Source organism: Cydia splendana, chromosome 3, assembly GCF_910591565.1.
Source record: "Cydia splendana chromosome 3, ilCydSple1.2, whole genome shotgun sequence".
Lineage (NCBI taxonomy): Eukaryota > Metazoa > Arthropoda > Insecta > Lepidoptera > Tortricidae > Cydia > Cydia splendana.
The window spans coordinates 3,389,426-3,408,483 of record NC_085962.1 but is presented as its reverse complement, the minus strand read 5'-3'; the positions used below and the strand labels follow the sequence as shown (position 1 = coordinate 3,408,483).

The window sequence follows — 19,058 nt, the reverse complement described above, 5'->3', positions numbered from 1 at the left end:
GAATCCCACACACTGAATAACCTAACACAATAAAACATGAAATAAAATAATCATCATCATCATAATTTTTTATTATTATTTCATTGCATGTTTAAGAAAAGCACTATGCATACCTCGGCGTGAAAAGGGGTTGTCGGCCTCATAACTATCCGTCTATATGCATTCGGCCGGCAAGCCCTTACTTCCCAGCCTCTGTAGTAATGTATTTTTACGTAACAAGTCAACTGATCCGCAAAGAGTAGGCTAGGTTAGTTGGACATTTGCTGATCAACTGATTTTTCAGCTAACTAATTTTTGCGGATCAGTCAAATTGTAATCCAAAATTAAATAATTCGCTTACCCACTGATTGCTTAACAAAATTTGATTTATTGTTGATCGCTTACTGCCGCTCAAATAATTAATTTGCCAACTAAATCAATTTGGAGCAGCTCAGTATGATATTAATTGCGAACTGGTTTAGAAATACTTGCCTACCATAAATTGCTGACCAAGTATCAATTTCTGCTGCTGACCAAATATATATTTTTGTTCATCAAAATAGGAATATTCTGCAGATTGATTAAAAGACACCCATATATTAACCCCCTTATTCATAAATGTCTACTAAAGTTGACAAGCCTTCAAAAATTGACAAGCAATTATCGGCTTGTCAATTTTAGTAAAGGTTTTTGAATAAGGGCGTTAGTAATTATCTTTGTATCAAATCAGCCTTTTTTCCACCTACTATAGCATTTTTCCTTCGAAGCTCGGTTTGCAGTTCCCGTACAGTCATAAATGAATACATTTTACTTTAATAATCGCAAGTATTACTGAAAAATTCGCACGTGTCACTTGACAACAAAACGTAAATAAAGCCGGGAGCAGTGGCGACATCTGACCTAACCTTTCAGTGTGCCTCCTCATTAATTACATTCAATTGGCTTCCCTTTATCTTGCATAATATCGATTGTCGGAAATACACTTCGCATAGCAGGTTTCGCAGAAACATTTTCAATTGAATGATACTCTTACATAATTGTATAATTAGCATAACTGTCATGTCGCATAACATGCATGTGGCAGAATTTTGAATAGCAGAATACTAATATAGTCGATTTTACATATGCAGAATTGTATGTAGCATAAATTACATTCCACCGAATTTCTTATGGTATCTGGATGGTCTGTAGTTCTTCAATAGGCTGTTATCACCTTTTTTGAAAAACAGCTTAGCACCACCTCGCCTCTATTCCATGTTTCAGGTGTTTTGCCCTCGGACAAGACGGAATGACAATACATTTTATGCAACATATTATAGTAATGCCATCCAATTATGTACGTAACCGCTTCTAAACATCGACCTTTCACCCCCCCCCCCCCCCTTTTAGGGGGGTATGCACGGTACGATCTCGTGGCTTTCGGGGCAAATCAGCTTCGTTTAGGTTTAAAGAAATTTATTACTCATGATGATGATCCTTCCGGCCGGTTTCGACCAAGGCGACCACTTCGAAATTACTCATAAGAATATTACAATTCACTTATGTACATGAGTTAACATACTTATACTAAGAATTAATTATCTTGACGAGTACATTTTTATTTGTTATAATAATATTAAGTGCAAATTTATTGAGTTCTTGCAAAATAGAGAACTTGATAAAGAGAGAACATTTTATATACATTAGCAAAATTGACAAGTTGGTTCCAAGTAAATGGGTTTTTGATTAACTTAAATAAGACATCTATAATGCATTTCTGGCTAAGAGGACTATATCCGACCCCCCTTGGCATAACGATAAATAATACTACACTTCCACAGGTGCAGAACACGCGGTTTCTTGGTTTTGAATTTGACTGTGGCTTGAAATGGGACAAACATATTGATGCACTTACCAGTAGACTTACTAAAGCGTCGTTTGCACTCTCTCGGCTTGCTCCTGCACTATCGTGTAAGAATCTCCGTATGGCATATTATGCGTATGTGAACTCAATCTTAGCGTACGGTATTGACCTTTGGGGGCTGGCAGCCGATAGAGACAGAGTATTTTTGCTACAAAAGAGGGCTGTTAGAATGTTGTCTGGGGTGCCGCCATTTACTCCGACTAAAGAGTATTTCCGCGAATTAAAAATTCTAACGGTACCCTCGTTATATATTCTTGAAGTGGCGAAGTACATGTATATGCACAAAAGTGAATATGTGATGCGTCGACCTGAACAAAGGAGAACTGATAGGGACATTAAGTCTGTCTTTGTCAGGCTTGCGAAAACATCCAACTCGTTGGGGGTAGTTGGAATTAAAATCTTTAACAGCCTGAGCCGTGAGATTAAAGAGGCGGCTTCTTATGACCTGTTTGTTGAGAAGTTGAAAGCATATTTAATTGATAAGGCATTTTTTACGGTAAAGGAATTCTACAGTAAATTTAACATTAAATAATTTCGTAAATAATGACATTTGTGATGTATTTGTGATGTTTAAGCTATTTTCTTCTTCTTTCCTTGATCTGGTTATGTGTTTTTAATTTAGTGTTAGTGTTTTGTAGTTGAGTGTTTAGTGTTAGTTGTATATTTCGTAGTTCTATTGTGATTTTGTTGACATGTGTTATTTTGACATTAAAGAAATTGAATTTGAATTTGAATTTGAATTTGAATAACACAATAACCGAGCTGGATTCCAAATTTCATCCTTCTAGGTCATCTGGAAGTAGGTTAGGTTTAGGTACTGTCAGTCAGTCAGTGCTAAAATTTACGACTTTTTGACCTTCATATCTTTATAACCGTTTGAGCTAACTTTATGAAATTTGGACTTCTAGATGTCCTTATGGATATAATTAAACACACGTAGTTTTATGTGTTTACGTTAAAGAGGTTTTGAGTTATAGAAGGGTCAAAAGTGGCACCAAGTGGTTCGTGTAATATTACACTCGGCTCTGGCTAGCCAGTTCCTTTGCTTGAACTTGGCTTGACACGCTGCCGCGTGTCTAGATTAGTTACCATGCGCGAGTGCAGGCGCGAGGTCTCAGGCTAACCAGAACTGCAGATCGCGGGATGCGTAGCGACTATGTGTAATTGGAGATCATGGTTACTAAGCTAGCTCGGGCGCGCCATTAACTTGCCCGCGCTCGGCAGGCGATCAGAATAGTACATAGCGATAACAACTAGTCAGTAACACAGCTTATAAAACAGAGGATGTACTTATAACTAAACAAACATTTTATATGTACATTTATATTTAAAAAAAAAATTTAATTTCATATTTCAGTGTTAAATATTTAATATTTTACATATATTTAGTGTACATATTTTATTATATTTAAAAGAAGCTATTTAGTCAATAGCTTGCTTTTATTTATTTATTTTAATATTGAGGGCTAACTCATAATATTCATATTATTAAGACATGTTTTATTAATAAAAATTGTACTTGTAATGTATTATTTGTTAAATTGTTTATTTTATGGTTTTTATGTAAATAAAAAATAATGTTATATTATATTAATTATTTGTACTAATGTTATTTAAAACATGTTGCATAAGTAATTTTTTAAAAGTGGTATTCGATTTAGCATCTTTTATAGTATTTGGTAATTTGTTGTATAGATTACCACCTTCGTAGAGTTAGCTCTTTTTCCCGTAATTAGTGCGTGGGGTCCGGAGTATTAAGTTGTTAGCGTTTCTCAATTTCATTTTTTGTACATTGTGCTTTTCAGTGAAAGTTATCTGAATATGCAGGTCTTTTCGCATGATTTTACGAATTAGGAGACAGGTGTAATATATGTTTGATCTAAGGAACAATCATGCCAAACGGCATCGCCTGAGACTAAAGTGCATGCTCAATGCCCTTACTCAACCTAGTATTAGGGAATGCAAATCGGTTATTTTCGGTTATTTTTTGTATGGAAATTATCGGTTATTAACCGAAACCGCGGTTATTTCCATACAAAAAATAACCGATTTGCATTCCCTACCTAGTATATAACTCGGATAATGTACTGAATATTTAGTTTAAATAATAAAAGTTGAAATATTTTATATGTTGACGCAAGAATTTTATTGTTTCCTTATATAGGAAACATAAAATATCTTGACATAAGAGTATTTAATTGGCTGGAGAACTATTTTTTTGAAGAGAAAACTTCTTTAGCGGCACTGAGCACTTTTTGAGGTGGGGAAAAAATGATAAACTCGAGACAGCGTAACGCGTAACGCGTAACGCGCTGACGTCATGTGTGACGGACAATGTTATTCACCAAAGAACTTTAGTCATAACGTATCATAATCAGGTCAATTATTTAAAACTGGACTTTTATATTAAGCAATAAAGCTCAATGTTCTAATCTTGTACGGGCTGAAATACGAAAATCTTACAGTTACATTCTAACTTTATATCACTCCAATATCTATCTATCTATACATATAATAAAGCTAAAGAGGGTCGAAAGTCTGTACATGGAAGATATCTGAAAAAAAGTTTGCTGGGGATACTTAGAATTGATAACAGAACACGTTCCAATAGTTTTTGGAATTTTTGTCTGTTTGTCTGTTTATCTGTTTATCTGTTTGTCTGTTTATTTAAACGCGTATCACGTGAAAACGGCTGAACGGATTTTGATGAAAACTTTACTAATCTGTCGAGAAAATCCCCGGCCAGGTTATAGGCTATAAAAATTTAACCCCTAAAAGGGGGGGTAGCCACAACACTCGATTGACTTAAGTTTGCCCCTGAATCGTATGGCGCTACTTAGGAAGGAGGGGCAAACTTTTTTCAAATATGTGCTAACACTATAGAGTACCCTGGTAAACTAACAGATGGCGCTGAATTTAATACGATGTGACATAAATAAGCCACCGAGGAAGGATTTTGCCAAAGTAACTCTAAGTTTAGAAGACCCCTTGCATTAGGTACTCTGTTGCAACGTCACTGCTGCGGCACTGTCAATTTTCTTGATAAAATGATGTAACTGATTTCCATACTAAAAAATAAAAATTTACAACTGTCTATCAAAATGCGTTTTTTATATCGAAAAATTTTCGCGCTGGCTTCGCTCGCGCTTTTATAATAACTTTCTAGCATATGATAAAGGTGACATTCAATTTTCGTGATATAATGATGTAACTGATTTCCATACTAAAAGTAAAAATATACAACTGTCTATCGAATTGCGTTTTTTTTATATCGAAAAATTGTCGCGCTCGCTTCGCTCGCGTTTTCAATAACTTTCTAAGATATGATAAAGGTGACATTCGGTTGGGGACTGCAGCAGCATTACTCTGTTGCAATTTTACTGCTGCAGTACTGTCAATTTTCGTGATAAAATGATGTGACTGATTTCCATACTAGAAGTAAAAATGTACAACTGTCTATCAAATTGCGTTTTTATATCGAAAAATTTTTGCCCTCGCTTCGCTCGCGTTTTCAATAACATTCTAAGATGTTTATGATAAAGGTGACATTTGGGTGGCGACTGCAGCAGCATTAGGTACTCTGTTGCAACGTTTCTGCTGCGGCACTGTCAATTTTCGTAATAAAATGATGTGACTGATTTCCATTCTCAGCTGAAATGCAGCAATGAACGTCACTCAATTTACCAAAAAAATTCAATGCAATCTTGATGACCCTAGGAAGAGGGGGCACCATGGTCTAGAAATACTTAGGGCATCAAAATATCTTAATCCGGCCGACTGGTCGTTTGCGGAGTCAAACGATTTGGAACTCGCATTTTATACGCATTACCATGCCTTCCCGAAAAAAATCGAATCATTCGCGAAAGTTTCGCAACGCTTTGAAGTTACAAGGGGCACGTGGTCTTCCTCAGGAGTCTGAAGAAGACCACGGTGAGTGGGTGGCGCTCTAGCCAGGCAGGCCGCTTCGCTTTCGCTCGCGCGCGTATACCTTACTGTATCGTCCGATATTCACCTCCTAGCTCCTACTCTGTCGTTTAAATCCTTAGAGAATATAACCAACGGAGACGCCATGTCTATAATTTTCGGTACAAAATATAATGACCACTCCGTTTGGTTATATTCTCTAAGTTTAAATCACGTGTAAAATTTGAATAAGGGCGAATAAAACTATTGATTTTGGAGTGTAGTTTTATTTAGTGGTACCTAATTGTAAAATATTTTATCTGGACTACAGTCCTCTAGCATATCCATATGTCAACTTTACTTCAAGTTCCCCCTCCAGGGGAGAGGGAGAGAAATTAGGATTAGAAATTAGCCGCTTACTGACACAGACCGAATTACACGCGGGCGGAGCCGCGGGCACAGCTAGTAATTCAATAAAGCTACATCTTGATGAAATCGCTAATAAAAGTGAACTCTAGTACTGGTGAATAAAACTCAAAATATCATGACCAAATATATTAAGATGCGAGGTCTGCAAGGTAACTTTACAATTTCTATTCGAATTTTAAACAATTAACGCTACAAATTTAAGCTCACTGGCCAGCAATTTCGGAACTAAAGTTTTTCAATAGAAAGGAGGATGGGTCAATTATAGTGCTGCAGACATTTTGGACTAGTCATTGAGTTTTTCACTTCTGTCGGCACTCCCGGAGTGCAGTGCAACCCGTTGTTTTTTTTCTGTGCATACACTTCCTTTTGCATTTTGTGTCGTCTTGGCGGGTCACGGCCGTGCCCCCTAATTTACATAAATCCATTATTCAGAATTATCTCTAATAATTAGACTATCAGAAGTCTAGCGCGTGTGTGCGCCTAGCCTGTGTGTGGTCTAGCGTCTACCGCGAACCACGTTCGACGTGTTGCCCCACTGTCACACTTACGTACGAATTTACAAGTGCAACAGAGAGGCAACATGTCGAACGTGGTTGGAGGTGGCCCTCAGAGTGCAAGATCGCATGCGTAAGTACACTATCTATGTGTGAGTAGTCCTTATGCTTACAATGTAGCGTAGTAGAATATAAGCCGAAAAATAAAGTTGTCTACTTCAGATTTCCGTGACTGCCCATATCTGGTGAGTGCGATAATAAATAACGAGGACGTTGATGTAGCGTTTTAACCGTTAGGGGGCTAAAACAAAATTTGGATTTTTGTATCACGGAAACCAACAAGACCTTGAAATATAGAAAAAAATACGAAAACATGTCTACGTAATTTTCATTTATTTTCAGTTGTACCCCTGTACAAGAAAAATAGTGGGGATCCGTTTAAGGGCATATTCGGTATCGTGTTCTGATAATGAAGAATCTGAGATTAAAGATTGCAATGTCCAACATCTGATGAAAATCACAAAATTATGAATAATGCGACTACAGTTTTTTTGTTATACATTATTTTAAACAACTTGCAGAAAAAATGGCTCCTTACGAGACGGACGCGAATGCTGTGCTGTTCGAGCATGACGTGGAGACGGAGGATGCGGCCTTGGCGAAGATGCCGGTCCAGCAAGCCGGAGACGCCAAGTGGGACAACCGATACGTGAAGCATATTCTCTTCTACGGCCTGCTGCTGTACACAGGCGGGCTGTATGGAGGCTACCTGGCCCTGGTGTCGGCGAAATGGCAAACAAATATTTTCAGTAAGATTTGAATATAATATATAGGTATAATTATAATAATAATAATAATGTACCCGTTAATAGGTTCCAGTAGGCGTTCTACATGACATCAAATCTCTCCAAACGGCCTATACGTGTTGGATCTATATCCCCACGCAAGCCTTATAAATGACCGGGCTCGAAAAACCCGAGAGTTTTAAAACGGAGATACAAAATACAAATAATAATAATAATAATGCCGCGGGGGCAGCTTGTGGCGAGCTGACGGTGAGTGGCGACACCGCGGACCCCTATTCCAGAGGGCACTTTCATCTGGCCCTCGCCTCTGTGCTTGCCTTAACTGGCCGGCCAGAGTGGAGTTGCAAGAGCGGGACCTATGCTCCAGGTTGGAAGTGTAAAATGTCATAACGCCGGCGGCCTGCTGAACGGATTACCGGGATCTGGCTACCGCAGACTCACCTCTCGACACCCTCACAGCCACTCCAAAGTGTTGCCCTGTTGTCGCACTGTACGTGCGGCCATTGCGGGGCCCACTCAATGAGTTGGCAAGTCACCACCTGTCTGTAATTTTGAGACTGATTGTCACGGCAGGTGTCCGCTAGTCTCCTCCCATAGCCCATTGTCCAGTCCATCCAACATTCAAATCAATAGCCTATGACCTTAGTTTTCATCGCAGCACAAAAGTGCTGAACTGCAATAGTCTTTGCACCTGGCGGGGACCATCTCCGGATGTATCATATTGTGCTCTCGGGGATGGTATCCGCCACGTGTATACCTTGCTTTTAGATTAAACTGTCTTAAAGGGCCTCTGTGCTGTTGGCTTTGGCCCCACGCACGCCTCCCAAAAGTCCGGGACCCCATGGTCCCGAGATGTGGAAACGACAAACAAATAATAATAAAATTGTTTATTCATTATAAGTGTTAGGTTACATTATACAGGGTTGGTACCTCTTTTTAAGTAAACAGATACTTGTATTAAGAGGCACCGCTCTTCCTATAATAAAATTAAAAGAATAGTTATTTGTTTTACAAGGGGGCAAAGTTGTTGTTTAACCGCTCGTGCTAATATTGATACCCGAGCAAGCGAAACATTCCAAATTTGAACCACGAGCGTAGCGAGTGGTTCGAAAAATTTAATCTTGAGCGTTGCGAGGGTATCGAAGCACGAGGGTTAAACAAAATTTGCCCCCGAGTGAAACACAAAATTTTTCACCACATCAACCCGAAGCAAATATTCATTGTAAAATATCGAACAAAATCAAATCCAAATGAATGTTATTAAATATTTATCATCCAAAATCATCATTTAAAAGACCAGCAAACATAAGAAAACTCACATGTGAATAAAATGCAACTTTGCTATCAGTTTTTGAAGTGCAAAGTAAGCCTTTCCGAGCTGGTGTGGTGAAAATAATATTAACATTTCAGTTAATAACAAAGTAGTTAGAGATACTTAATTTGAATTTAAACTGAAATTAATGAGAGAATGAGTGAGGTGTGTGGGGGTGTGTGTGTGCGAATGTGTATCTGTGTATTTAGATATCAAAAACATTATGGATTAAGTTTTCAATATCATGGTAACTTTTACATTTTAGACATTTTGTTATAATGTTTTTACGTTCGTAATATGATAATGGATATATATTTAAATCTTTATTAATTAATAGTACATTGTGCAACATGGGGCGTAAGTTGAATATTGCAAACGAGAGTAAGTTAAATCGCGACGGCTTGCCGGAGCGATTTATAGACTCTAGTTTGCAATATTATTACGCCCCGAGTTACACACAATGTTTTTCATCACACTTGCGATACAAAAATCTAAATATATAAACGTGAAAGACCTGATTGACTGACTGACTGACTGACTGACTGACTTAAATCAACGCACAGCCCAAACCGCTGGCACTAGAAAGTCCAAATTTGGCAACTAGATTCCTTATAAGGTCTAGGGGTCCACTAAGAAAGGATTTTTCAAAATTCATCCCCTAAAGGAGTGAAATGGGGGTCCAAAGTTTGTATGGGGAAACAAGATTAGTTAGACTATTTTATTCCAAATTTCACAGGAGTATTCCTAAAGATAAATGAGTAAACACGTGTTTCAGGTTTTTTGAAAATTGAACCCCTAAGAGGGGGAAAAGTCCCCAATAGGGTTGATATCTCAAAATATCAATATGGGTATCGTTTTCATAGTATTTTGAGACGCTAATAACAAAAATGGCATCAAAATTAAAATTAACGTAGCCGAAGTAAACAATCATCCCCCTGGTGGGGGTGCAATGGGGTTGAAATTTCAAAATATCAATATGGGTATCATTTCCATGGTTTTGTGGGACGCTAATTACAAAAATGGGATCAAAATTAAAATATAACGTAGCCGACGTGAACTATGGCCCCTGGTGGGGAATGCTAATTACGAAGATAGCATAGACGGTTGTAACATACACGCTGATTTACAGCCACACGTGATCCAGACTTTTGAGAATGCAATGCCTTAAAGTAAATTTTTTTAGCTATTAGCTCAGGGAAAATTTCACTAATAGGTACCTACAATGGCTGTTGAATCGTTGGATATTGATGGGACCATGTTGGCTCACACCGTAGTACCTATAATTGGAGATGGAGCCTGTCAGGCCGCGTAGCCAAGATGCCAATCGCTTACTCTCCGTAGCGATCGAAACGCAACTGTCACTGTCGCGTTAATATGGAAGAGAGATAGAGAGACATAATGCTTTTCGTTGTCGAAGCGATAGCGATTGTAACCTTGGCTAGGCCGGCTGTTTCGCGCCATCTCCTATCTTCTGTATGATACGCAGGTGATGGCCAGGGAGGTGCGCGAGCAAATCGTTAGTCACGTGGTGGCCAACTGGGAGGAGTTTGTTATTATGTCTCATAACAGTAACGGTGATAATTACTCCAGCTCCGTTGAATACTGCCTTGAAATGTCGCGCCCGTTTACTTACGGTAGTCTCTGCGAGTTGGTAGCGGCAGGACAACTGTTTCCGTGGGTTTTCGAAGTTTACCGCAACAATGAGCTATATATGAGAGTTGGTACTGTGGGTAATCCGGTGGGCCAACTAAAATTTTCAAGTGATTTGTCTAGCGGTCATTTTGACGTATATATTCGCAGTGAATTACTCGTAAGACCCACAATATCAGAGCCCCCTTCTTCACTCCTCTCTGTGGTTGCCAAGACGATTACCACGAGAAGGAATGAAGAGATTACCACCCCACCACCCCATTTAGAATCAGACTCATCATTATCTCTTACCGCTACCAAAACAGTTACTAAAAAACGCCGTGCCAGGTTCACGAATACTACACGGAACAAACAACTAAAAGCTGCCGCAAATAAATATATGCAAAACAAATCATCAGATCACCAAGCTGCGCAATTACCAAAAAATGAACCCTGATGTACACAGAGAAGCAGTAGCTAGGTATCAGCAAGCCCACCCCGAGGTAAACCGTGACACCTCTGCTAGGTATCAGCAAATCACACACACTGATACACTTCATCCATGTAAAACTCCGCACCATTTTGCAATTCTCTCTCAAGTTGCCGTTTAATGTCGTCCGAAAAACTGTCCTTATATTTTTCCCAGAGACTTAACGGGTCAGTAAGTTGACAAAAAACTAACATTATTATGAAAAGTTCACGCAGCTTGAAGGGAGAATCGTACAACGCAGCTTCCTCTAAAGTTGAGTCCCAAATGTTTATCGTCCTCTAGCAATCCAAGGGAGAACCAGTAATGTAGTGTATAAGGAGGTGCTATAGGTACAAAAGGCTACAACTACATAAATAAAAAATATAAATTAAAAGGTGTTAGGTACAAAACGTACATTAGATTATATTAAATAAGTCGAGCTCGATTAATCGATATAATTACAATTCAGTACGGTTACCATCAGTTTGTCACTGACATAAACGCCGTCGAGAACGTAATTTACTTTCTATATATCCCGTTTGCACTAATATGCGAGTGCGAGCGAGATGTATAGAAAGTAAATTACGTTCTCGACGGCGTTTATGTCAGTGACAAACTGATGGTAACCGTACTGGTGTCTTCAAGTCAAGAGTGAATACTGTGAATAAGCTTTTACTGAAATAGTGAGCTACACCTTCGGCCTTGTCATCACTTTCCAGCAGGTGAGACTAAGGTCAGTCACTGTTCAGTCCGTAAAAAAAAACAAAATTAAAAAAACTCTCCTGCGCGTGCGAAGCCGCGGGCAATAGCTAGTTAAGTATAAAGACAAAAATCTGTTGATCATGGCACTGGAAACTTCATAACTCCCTAGGGAGAACGCTTTTTCTATAACTCCCGCTAAAGCTGCGTGCAATTCCACATTTACTGAGCGAGTGTGATGAAAATTATATAGTTTAACGGATTTACAAACGAATTGTCTACTATTGTTTATGTGAACTGTTGGTATTAAATTGTTTCTTCTCCTTCTATTTTGTGTACGCGTAGGTACGTCACGTCACGTCACGTCGCGTCGCGTCACGTCACGTCACGTCTCGTCACGTCACGTCACGTCACGTCACGTCACGTCACGTCACGTCACGTCACGTCACGTCACGTCACGTCACGTCACGTCACGTCACGTCACGTCACGTCACGTCACGTCACGTCACGTCACGTCACGTCACGTCACGTCACGTCATGTCACGCTATCGAATGAAATGTACTAAACTAGGGTATAGTATTATAATATAGTTATTTACGACACAAGTGCGGAAAAGAGGAAATTCGAAACGAGTGGCGATAAATTAAAACACGACCGAAGGGAGTGTTTTAAATCGACACGGGTTGCGAATGACCTATTCGCACGTGTATAGTACAACGTTTTATAGTACATCGTGGCATCAAAGGGCCATAGCCCTTTAAACTTTTGACATACGCACGAAAAGTGCTATTTTACGCACTAGTGCGGGAAAATAGGACCATAATATGTACTGTAAAGATTGTTTAAGCAAGAAATTTACTATGTGTATAGGTATTTATTATTTACTCGTATTTATTTTCATTCCACAGCCATCTTTTTGTATGTGACGTCAATTCTGGGCGTAACAGCGGGAGCCCACAGGCTCTGGAGCCACAGGGCCTACAAGGCTAAATGGCCTCTTCAACTCATCCTTATGATCTTGCAAACTAGTGCTCTCCAGGTAAGATTCACCAGTAAACTAGGAATTAAGTTGTCGAACGCAACTTAGCTCTTTGTCACATCCAAAATGCTGTTGGTAGTTTTTATTTTACACGCGATTTTAGCATTCCATGGTCAAACCTTTTTAACAAGCTTTTATTAGGTCGACCTGTATGTAACTAACTATGTAATGGAATCTAAGGTAACTAATTTAACCATCTTCGAAGGATCTAGCATCATGAAAATTCGCAGCTGTATGTAGTTCTGATGACAATACAATAATATGGTACTGTCGAACTGATCTGATGATGGAGACAGGAGGTGGCCATAGGAACTCTGTGATGAAACAACGCAACCTAATTGTGTTAGGGGTTTTTAGAATTGTCTCGATGAGTATTAGTTGTCTGTCGTAAGAAAAGTACAGTCAGCGATAAAAGCTTGTACCAAAAATGAATTTTTTGCCAAAAACTTATTAAAGATAAAGAAATTGATTATTCAAGTAGGCATAGCAAGTACAATGCGCTTATGAACGTCAAATAAAGCTACACTGTCTCCAACCTTACACCTCTGCCTCGAGAAGATTTAAATCCTCATCAATTGGAGGAGGGTATCCCAATATGGGACCAGCTTTTTTGCTTTGTCATGTCTGTCTTCTTTTTTGTCTTCTGTGAGAACAAGCTCTTTCCACAGAAGTAGTAGACGCTATTCTTCCCAATTTTCAGCTATTATTTTTAGCTCCTGATCCGGATATAACATACTTAAATTTAGGTAAGGTAAACGTACTATGGCGCTCGACGCGGTCCCAGTACATGTCATCTTGAAACTTAAGTCATTGTCAATAGAGGTGACACCAAGGTGTCATCTATTGGGCATTAGCATGTCGAGCACTAGTACGTTTACCCTACTCTGCCGTCCTAGTCTAAAAGGCAGTTTTTCGACAAAAGCTAGTTTCGAGATAATCGCAAAAAACCAACCCAAACATCTTTCTTGAATTTCTACGAAACGGAAAAACTTTTTCCATTTTTTCTTTTTGTATGTGGTAGGTATATATATGTACTTATTTTAGGTATTTATAGTATGTTTCTAAACAGCTCAGTTTTTTTTAATTTTATAAAAAACACTTTAGATTAGTATTAAGCTTAAAAATGTGTAGGTCGTACTAGTCAAGAAGGCGGTAAACATGCGTTATGCGGCGTTCTAACTTAGTTACGAAGTAGAAACTAGGTAAAAACGCCGTATATGGCACATGCTGCCTTTTTGCTTAGTAACGCTGAATAATTCCCACTTGAAATCCTAAGTTAAAAGACCTTATAGCAGCTATTCGGCCTTTTTGGTTAGTATACTAGGAAAAATTAAGATTTTGTCCAGATTTTCGACTAGCGTGCTAGTGTAAAAAAACGTATACCACCAAAAAACACCGAATATACGGTTTTATAGATTAGTATTTATGGGAGAAATGGGAATAAAAAATAGACACGTAGTTTAAATGTTTATTTATATACGAACAAAAAACGCCATACTACTAGGCTATTATTAAAAAAACGAGATCCAGCGATTACGTTTTGGATTATAATCTTAATTACCATACAAAATTAACACATAAATTGGGTTATTCCCACTAGTTACCATCAAGTTGTTACCAGTGGTAACTAATGGGATTTGTTTCCCAGTAGTTACCACTGGTAAAAGGTGGGATTTTTTCCCCAGTAGTTACTACAATTTTGTTAGGGTTCAATAAAGCCTCTTTTTTTATAGTATTCTACTTATACTGTTTTTATTACTATTTAACTATAACAACTTGATGGTAACTAGTGGGAATAACCCAATTTATGTGTTAATTTTGTATGGTAATTAAGATTATAATCCAAAAAGTAATCGCTGGACCTCGTTTTTTTAATAAAAGCTTAGTAGTATAGTGTTTTTTGTTCATATAATAAAAGACATTTAGATTGTACTGTAAAAAAATGTTGGTGGTAACTACTAGGGAAAAAATCCCACCATTTACCAGTGGTAACTACTGGAAAAAACTTCCCAGTAATTACCACAGAACTGAGTTGGTGGTAGCTACTGGGAAGAAAGGTGGGAAATAAATTCCCAGTAGTTACCACTGGTAACAACTTGGTGGTAGATACCTAACTGGTGGGAATAACCCCATAATATGTACAAATTTTTAATGTGTACAGTCTTTCTGATTTTATTTGTATCATAGGCTAGGTTTACTCGACTCTACTAATGACATTACATGTACTTCTAATGAGCATGAGCAACGAAACTTAAAAGAGTTCGCAATAAGCTCAGCCGAATTATTACTTCCCATAAAAACGGAGATTCGTACTCATTTTAAAACAACGTGTTGGATTGTAATAAATTGCACATACAATAACATAAGGTATATCTATACCAGTACCTAATTAGTTAATATTCCAACAAAACTAATGAAATAGAGGAAAAATAAGTTTTGTATGAAAAACTTATATTCGCTGTATTTTTTTTATTATGGTATCTGAAGCTACACATTAATTACAGGCATAGATATACCTTATCCTTTAGTGAGTACAAAGTTTTAGAGCAATCTACCTAATCGTTTTAAAATGAGAGCGTAACTACGTTTGTATGGAGATTCCAGCTTTCTGCTGACTTAAATCTTAGCAACCATCTATCTTTGTAAGTGACCAGTTTTCGCATACACGTAACTCACAATAATGCATAATGTTTTACCGAATTCGTGGCATCTCTAATAGTTATTTTAGTTTGTTATCAATAGGCATCGAATCATCGAGAGTTTCATCGCACGGTAAGACGTTAGCGAGTTGTGTAGTCTACATTAGCAATAAAATTAAACTCGTATTAATTCCTGCACATACTCTGTCATTTATTTAATTCTAAAACGCATTTTAGCGGTTGCACCTAATTAAAAATCAGATTCCAATTTTAATAAAATTATTTTTCTATTAGATTACAAACTCATAGCTTTTACTATTTTAACATACAACTATTACCTAATACACAAACATACCAACTTATTTTAAGATACATATTCTTTTTTTATAAAACCCACTTAGGTATTTAATGGCCTAATATATATATAACTCTTAGTTGGTTTTTGGATGGACCCAGGTTCCATACAAAGATGCCCATGGTCCTTTGTCCTGGTTATCTAAATACTTAGGCGGAAAATGTTATTCTGTCCATAAGAATTCTCATTAAATTTCCCTTTAAAACATTTTTCAATAAGATTTAAACTCTTCGTAATGTCAAATACCTACTTGGCTTATAGGGAATTAAACCCGATACAATTAGCTCTAATATAAATTTGATTTTATTTAAATAAAAGCAGTCAAACCGTCGAATGAAAAAATAAAACTTAAACAACGTTTGCTGTAGAAAAGTACGTATGAACAATTTCATCATCACAAACTACGCTAGAAAGACGTATTTGCTGTCGAGCGTAAGTATTTGCGAGGCAATTTTAAAGTATATACCTTGATAAAAATGATAATACTCGAAGGTACTGATTGTAAACACTACATATTATTGATAAAATATGATGGTAATGCAATAATAAAGTATTTTTCTTACTTTGGCGTTCGGTCAATATTTCGGGCGCAAAATGGCACCTCCGCTCGCATACCGGCAGCCACAAGCCTGCGCTTGCGGCTGATAGCTTTTACTTAGCATAAGGGTGTCTTTCGGCGCGCGGGGAGCATGACGAAGGTTGAAGCATATACTGCGTTATAGACTAGTTAGACGCACTTTCAACCATTATAAAAGTTTGTTTGCGTTTAATACGACGTCCATACAAAATAAGAAGAACGTATAACATTTATACGTTTCTAAAGACTATTATGGTGACGTAACAAAGTTAAGTGATACTAGGCTTAAATGACGTATGAGACATTTAAACAAAAAAGATACTATACGTTTTAGACTAGTGTCAGATCTAAAATTTTGCTAAAGATCCTAATCTTAAAGCGCGTATAGCGTCTTTTACGTATTTTTAGCCTAGTTTTTGGCTTATACGTTATTTTAGGCTAGACATGGTGGATAAGGTTTTACGCAAACCAGAGCGTAAAAAAACGTATAGCTGCATATACGTTGTTTTAGCATGGCTTTGTCAAATAGTCGCTTTTTAGACTAGGAACGCTTAGAAAATTAGTGCAAATACGGTCTTTTAATGATATTTTTCTCGAAAACTAAGCCACTTATCGGAAAACGGGCCAAAGAGGTCGATGCATCTCGATCTCTACATTACGAATATCACAAAAAGTCAATTTTGGCAAAATGTCGAATAACTGCCTTTTAGCTTAGGACTGCCCAGTACTTAACGTTTTTAACATTAAGGCTTTCCTTCAACTTTTCCTTTAACAATGGTTTTTTTTATAAGTCATTGTTATATCGTATATTAGGTGACCTACCATGTTTCTTTGTCTGAAAATTCCAAATCGTTTTAATGAAAACGGATGTCTACCCGATTCCGAAACCTTTTCACTCGTTGCTCTCCCTCTGAGTAAAAGGTCAGACCGCATTCGGTCTGACCTCTTACTGGAACCCCACATCCACCAACTCCATATCTTTTAATCTCTCCCTAACTCGCAAAATTCCCACCTTCGACTTCCAAGCAACGCTAAAGAGAATGTCCAGATTTAGGTTGTAATATATATTTTCCCTCATTTTGGCTTTTTATAATTAGTACTCGGTGATAAACTGGGTGCACGACCACCGCATGCACCACAAGTACGTGGACACGGACGCCGACCCGCACAACGCCACACGAGGGTTGTTCTTCTCCCACGTCGGGTGGCTGATGATGGACAAACACCCGGAGTTCGAACGTAAGAGCAAGGGGATGGACCTAAGCGACGTTGAATCTAACCCAATACTGCACTTCCAGCGAAAGTGAGTAGCAACAACGGCTTTCTCACGCTGAGATTGAATTTTATATTCTCGTAAAACGGCTACCATCATATAGCGGACAAATACACCGAGTTCGAACGCAAGAGCATGGGACTGGATCTTAGCGACGTCATAATGCAGTTCCAGCGAAATTAAGTACGTAAGCAATAGGAACTTTTTTCACGTACCTACGTGTAGAATAAGCTAGTTGATGGTGGTTAAATATACGAGTAGGTATATCCTGCGGTTTACGATTTATAACGTATTAAAAAAACTACTTACTAGATCTCGTTCAAACCATTCATTCTCTTATTTTAGAAGTTACTTTGGAAGTGTCCCCCGCGCAAACTAATCAGGTTAGAAATAAATGATATTAGAAACCTCAATATCATTTTTGAAGACCTATCCATAATTTAACATAAATTTTTGAGTTTCAGCTCTACCTAAGTATGGGGAACCCCCAAAATTTACTGTTTTTTTTTTGTTTTTGTGTGTTAATGCGGTTCACAGAATACATCTACATACTTACCAAGTTTCAACAGTATAGTTCTTATAGTTTCGGAAAAAAGTGGCTGTGACATACGGACGGACAGACAGACAGACATGACGAATCCATAAGGGTTCCGTTTTTTACACGACTGCCCAAAAAAAAAGAGTGTTTTATTTTTGCCATTTGGCTACGGAACCCTAATGAGTAGCCTAAATATAACAATACAATCCTCTCTTTCAAGTTTCAACTCTGTGACTTTAATTAAGTCTCCATATTGTTGCAGATACTACGCAATCCTAGTCACGATTATTTGCGTCGTCCTCCCCACTGTTACCCCGGTCTACTTCTGGAACGAGACCTGGACAAACGCCTTCTTTGTCCCCGTGTTGTTCCACCACGTCTGCGCATACAACGCAACGGCTTTAGTCAACTCCGCTCTCCACAAATGGGGGTACAAGCCCTACGACAAGAACATGGTGGCTACAGAAATTAGTTTTCTCACTCCGTTAATTCTTGGAGAAAACTACCATAACTACCATCACGCCTTTCCTTGGGATTATAAGACGTCGGAACTTGGAGGAGGCTCGTTTATGTTGACTACAGCGTTCATAAATTTCTTTGCGAGGATCGGTTGGGCTTATGACCTGAAGACTATCTCCGATGACGTCATTCAGAAGCGTGTTATGCGTACTGGAGATGGCTCGCACCAAATTTGGGGGTGGGGCGACAAGGACCAGACTAAAGAAGAGGTGGCAGCAGCTGTAAGAATATACCCTAAAGATGATTAATTATACTGATTTAAACTTTCACGGTTTTTACTAATTATTATTCAAATCGACGGGACTTCATCGCGTAAAATTCATAAATTAATTAATTTTAGGCGATTAAGTCCCGTCAATAAATAAATAAAATATTCACAAAAGTTATTGTATTATTATTCAATAATGATTAATTTTGTTACCCTTCTCTTCGAATGTCATTTACTTGAGGGCTTGCTAAAGTATTTTTGTATCTAGTTTATGTATTATTAAATT

General features: G+C 38.0%; 1 protein-coding gene across 1 annotated transcript; it reads left to right on the top strand.

The window, feature by feature from the left end:
• The first annotated feature begins 7,294 nt into the window (after positions 1-7,294).
• LOC134806351 (acyl-CoA Delta-9 desaturase-like) lies at positions 7,295-18,812 on the top strand. The gene is made up of 4 exons (XM_063779563.1): positions 7,295-7,517; positions 12,533-12,663; positions 17,332-17,537; positions 18,308-18,812. The coding sequence occupies exons 1-4, from the start codon at positions 7,295-7,297 to the stop codon at positions 18,810-18,812; spliced, it is 1,065 nt and encodes a 354-aa protein (XP_063635633.1).
• The last annotated feature ends 246 nt before the right edge of the window (positions 18,813-19,058 follow it).

Coding starts and splice junctions, on each gene's coding strand:
- LOC134806351 (XM_063779563.1), top strand. CDS start 7,295: ATGGCTCCTTACGAGACGGACGCGAATGCTGTGCTGTTCGAGCATGAC. Junction 7,518..12,532: donor ATGGCAAACAAATATTTTCA/GTAAGATTTGAA, acceptor TTCATTCCACAG/CCATCTTTTTGTATGTGACG. Junction 12,664..17,331: donor TGCAAACTAGTGCTCTCCAG/GTAAGATTCACC, acceptor TTTTATAATTAG/TACTCGGTGATAAACTGGGT.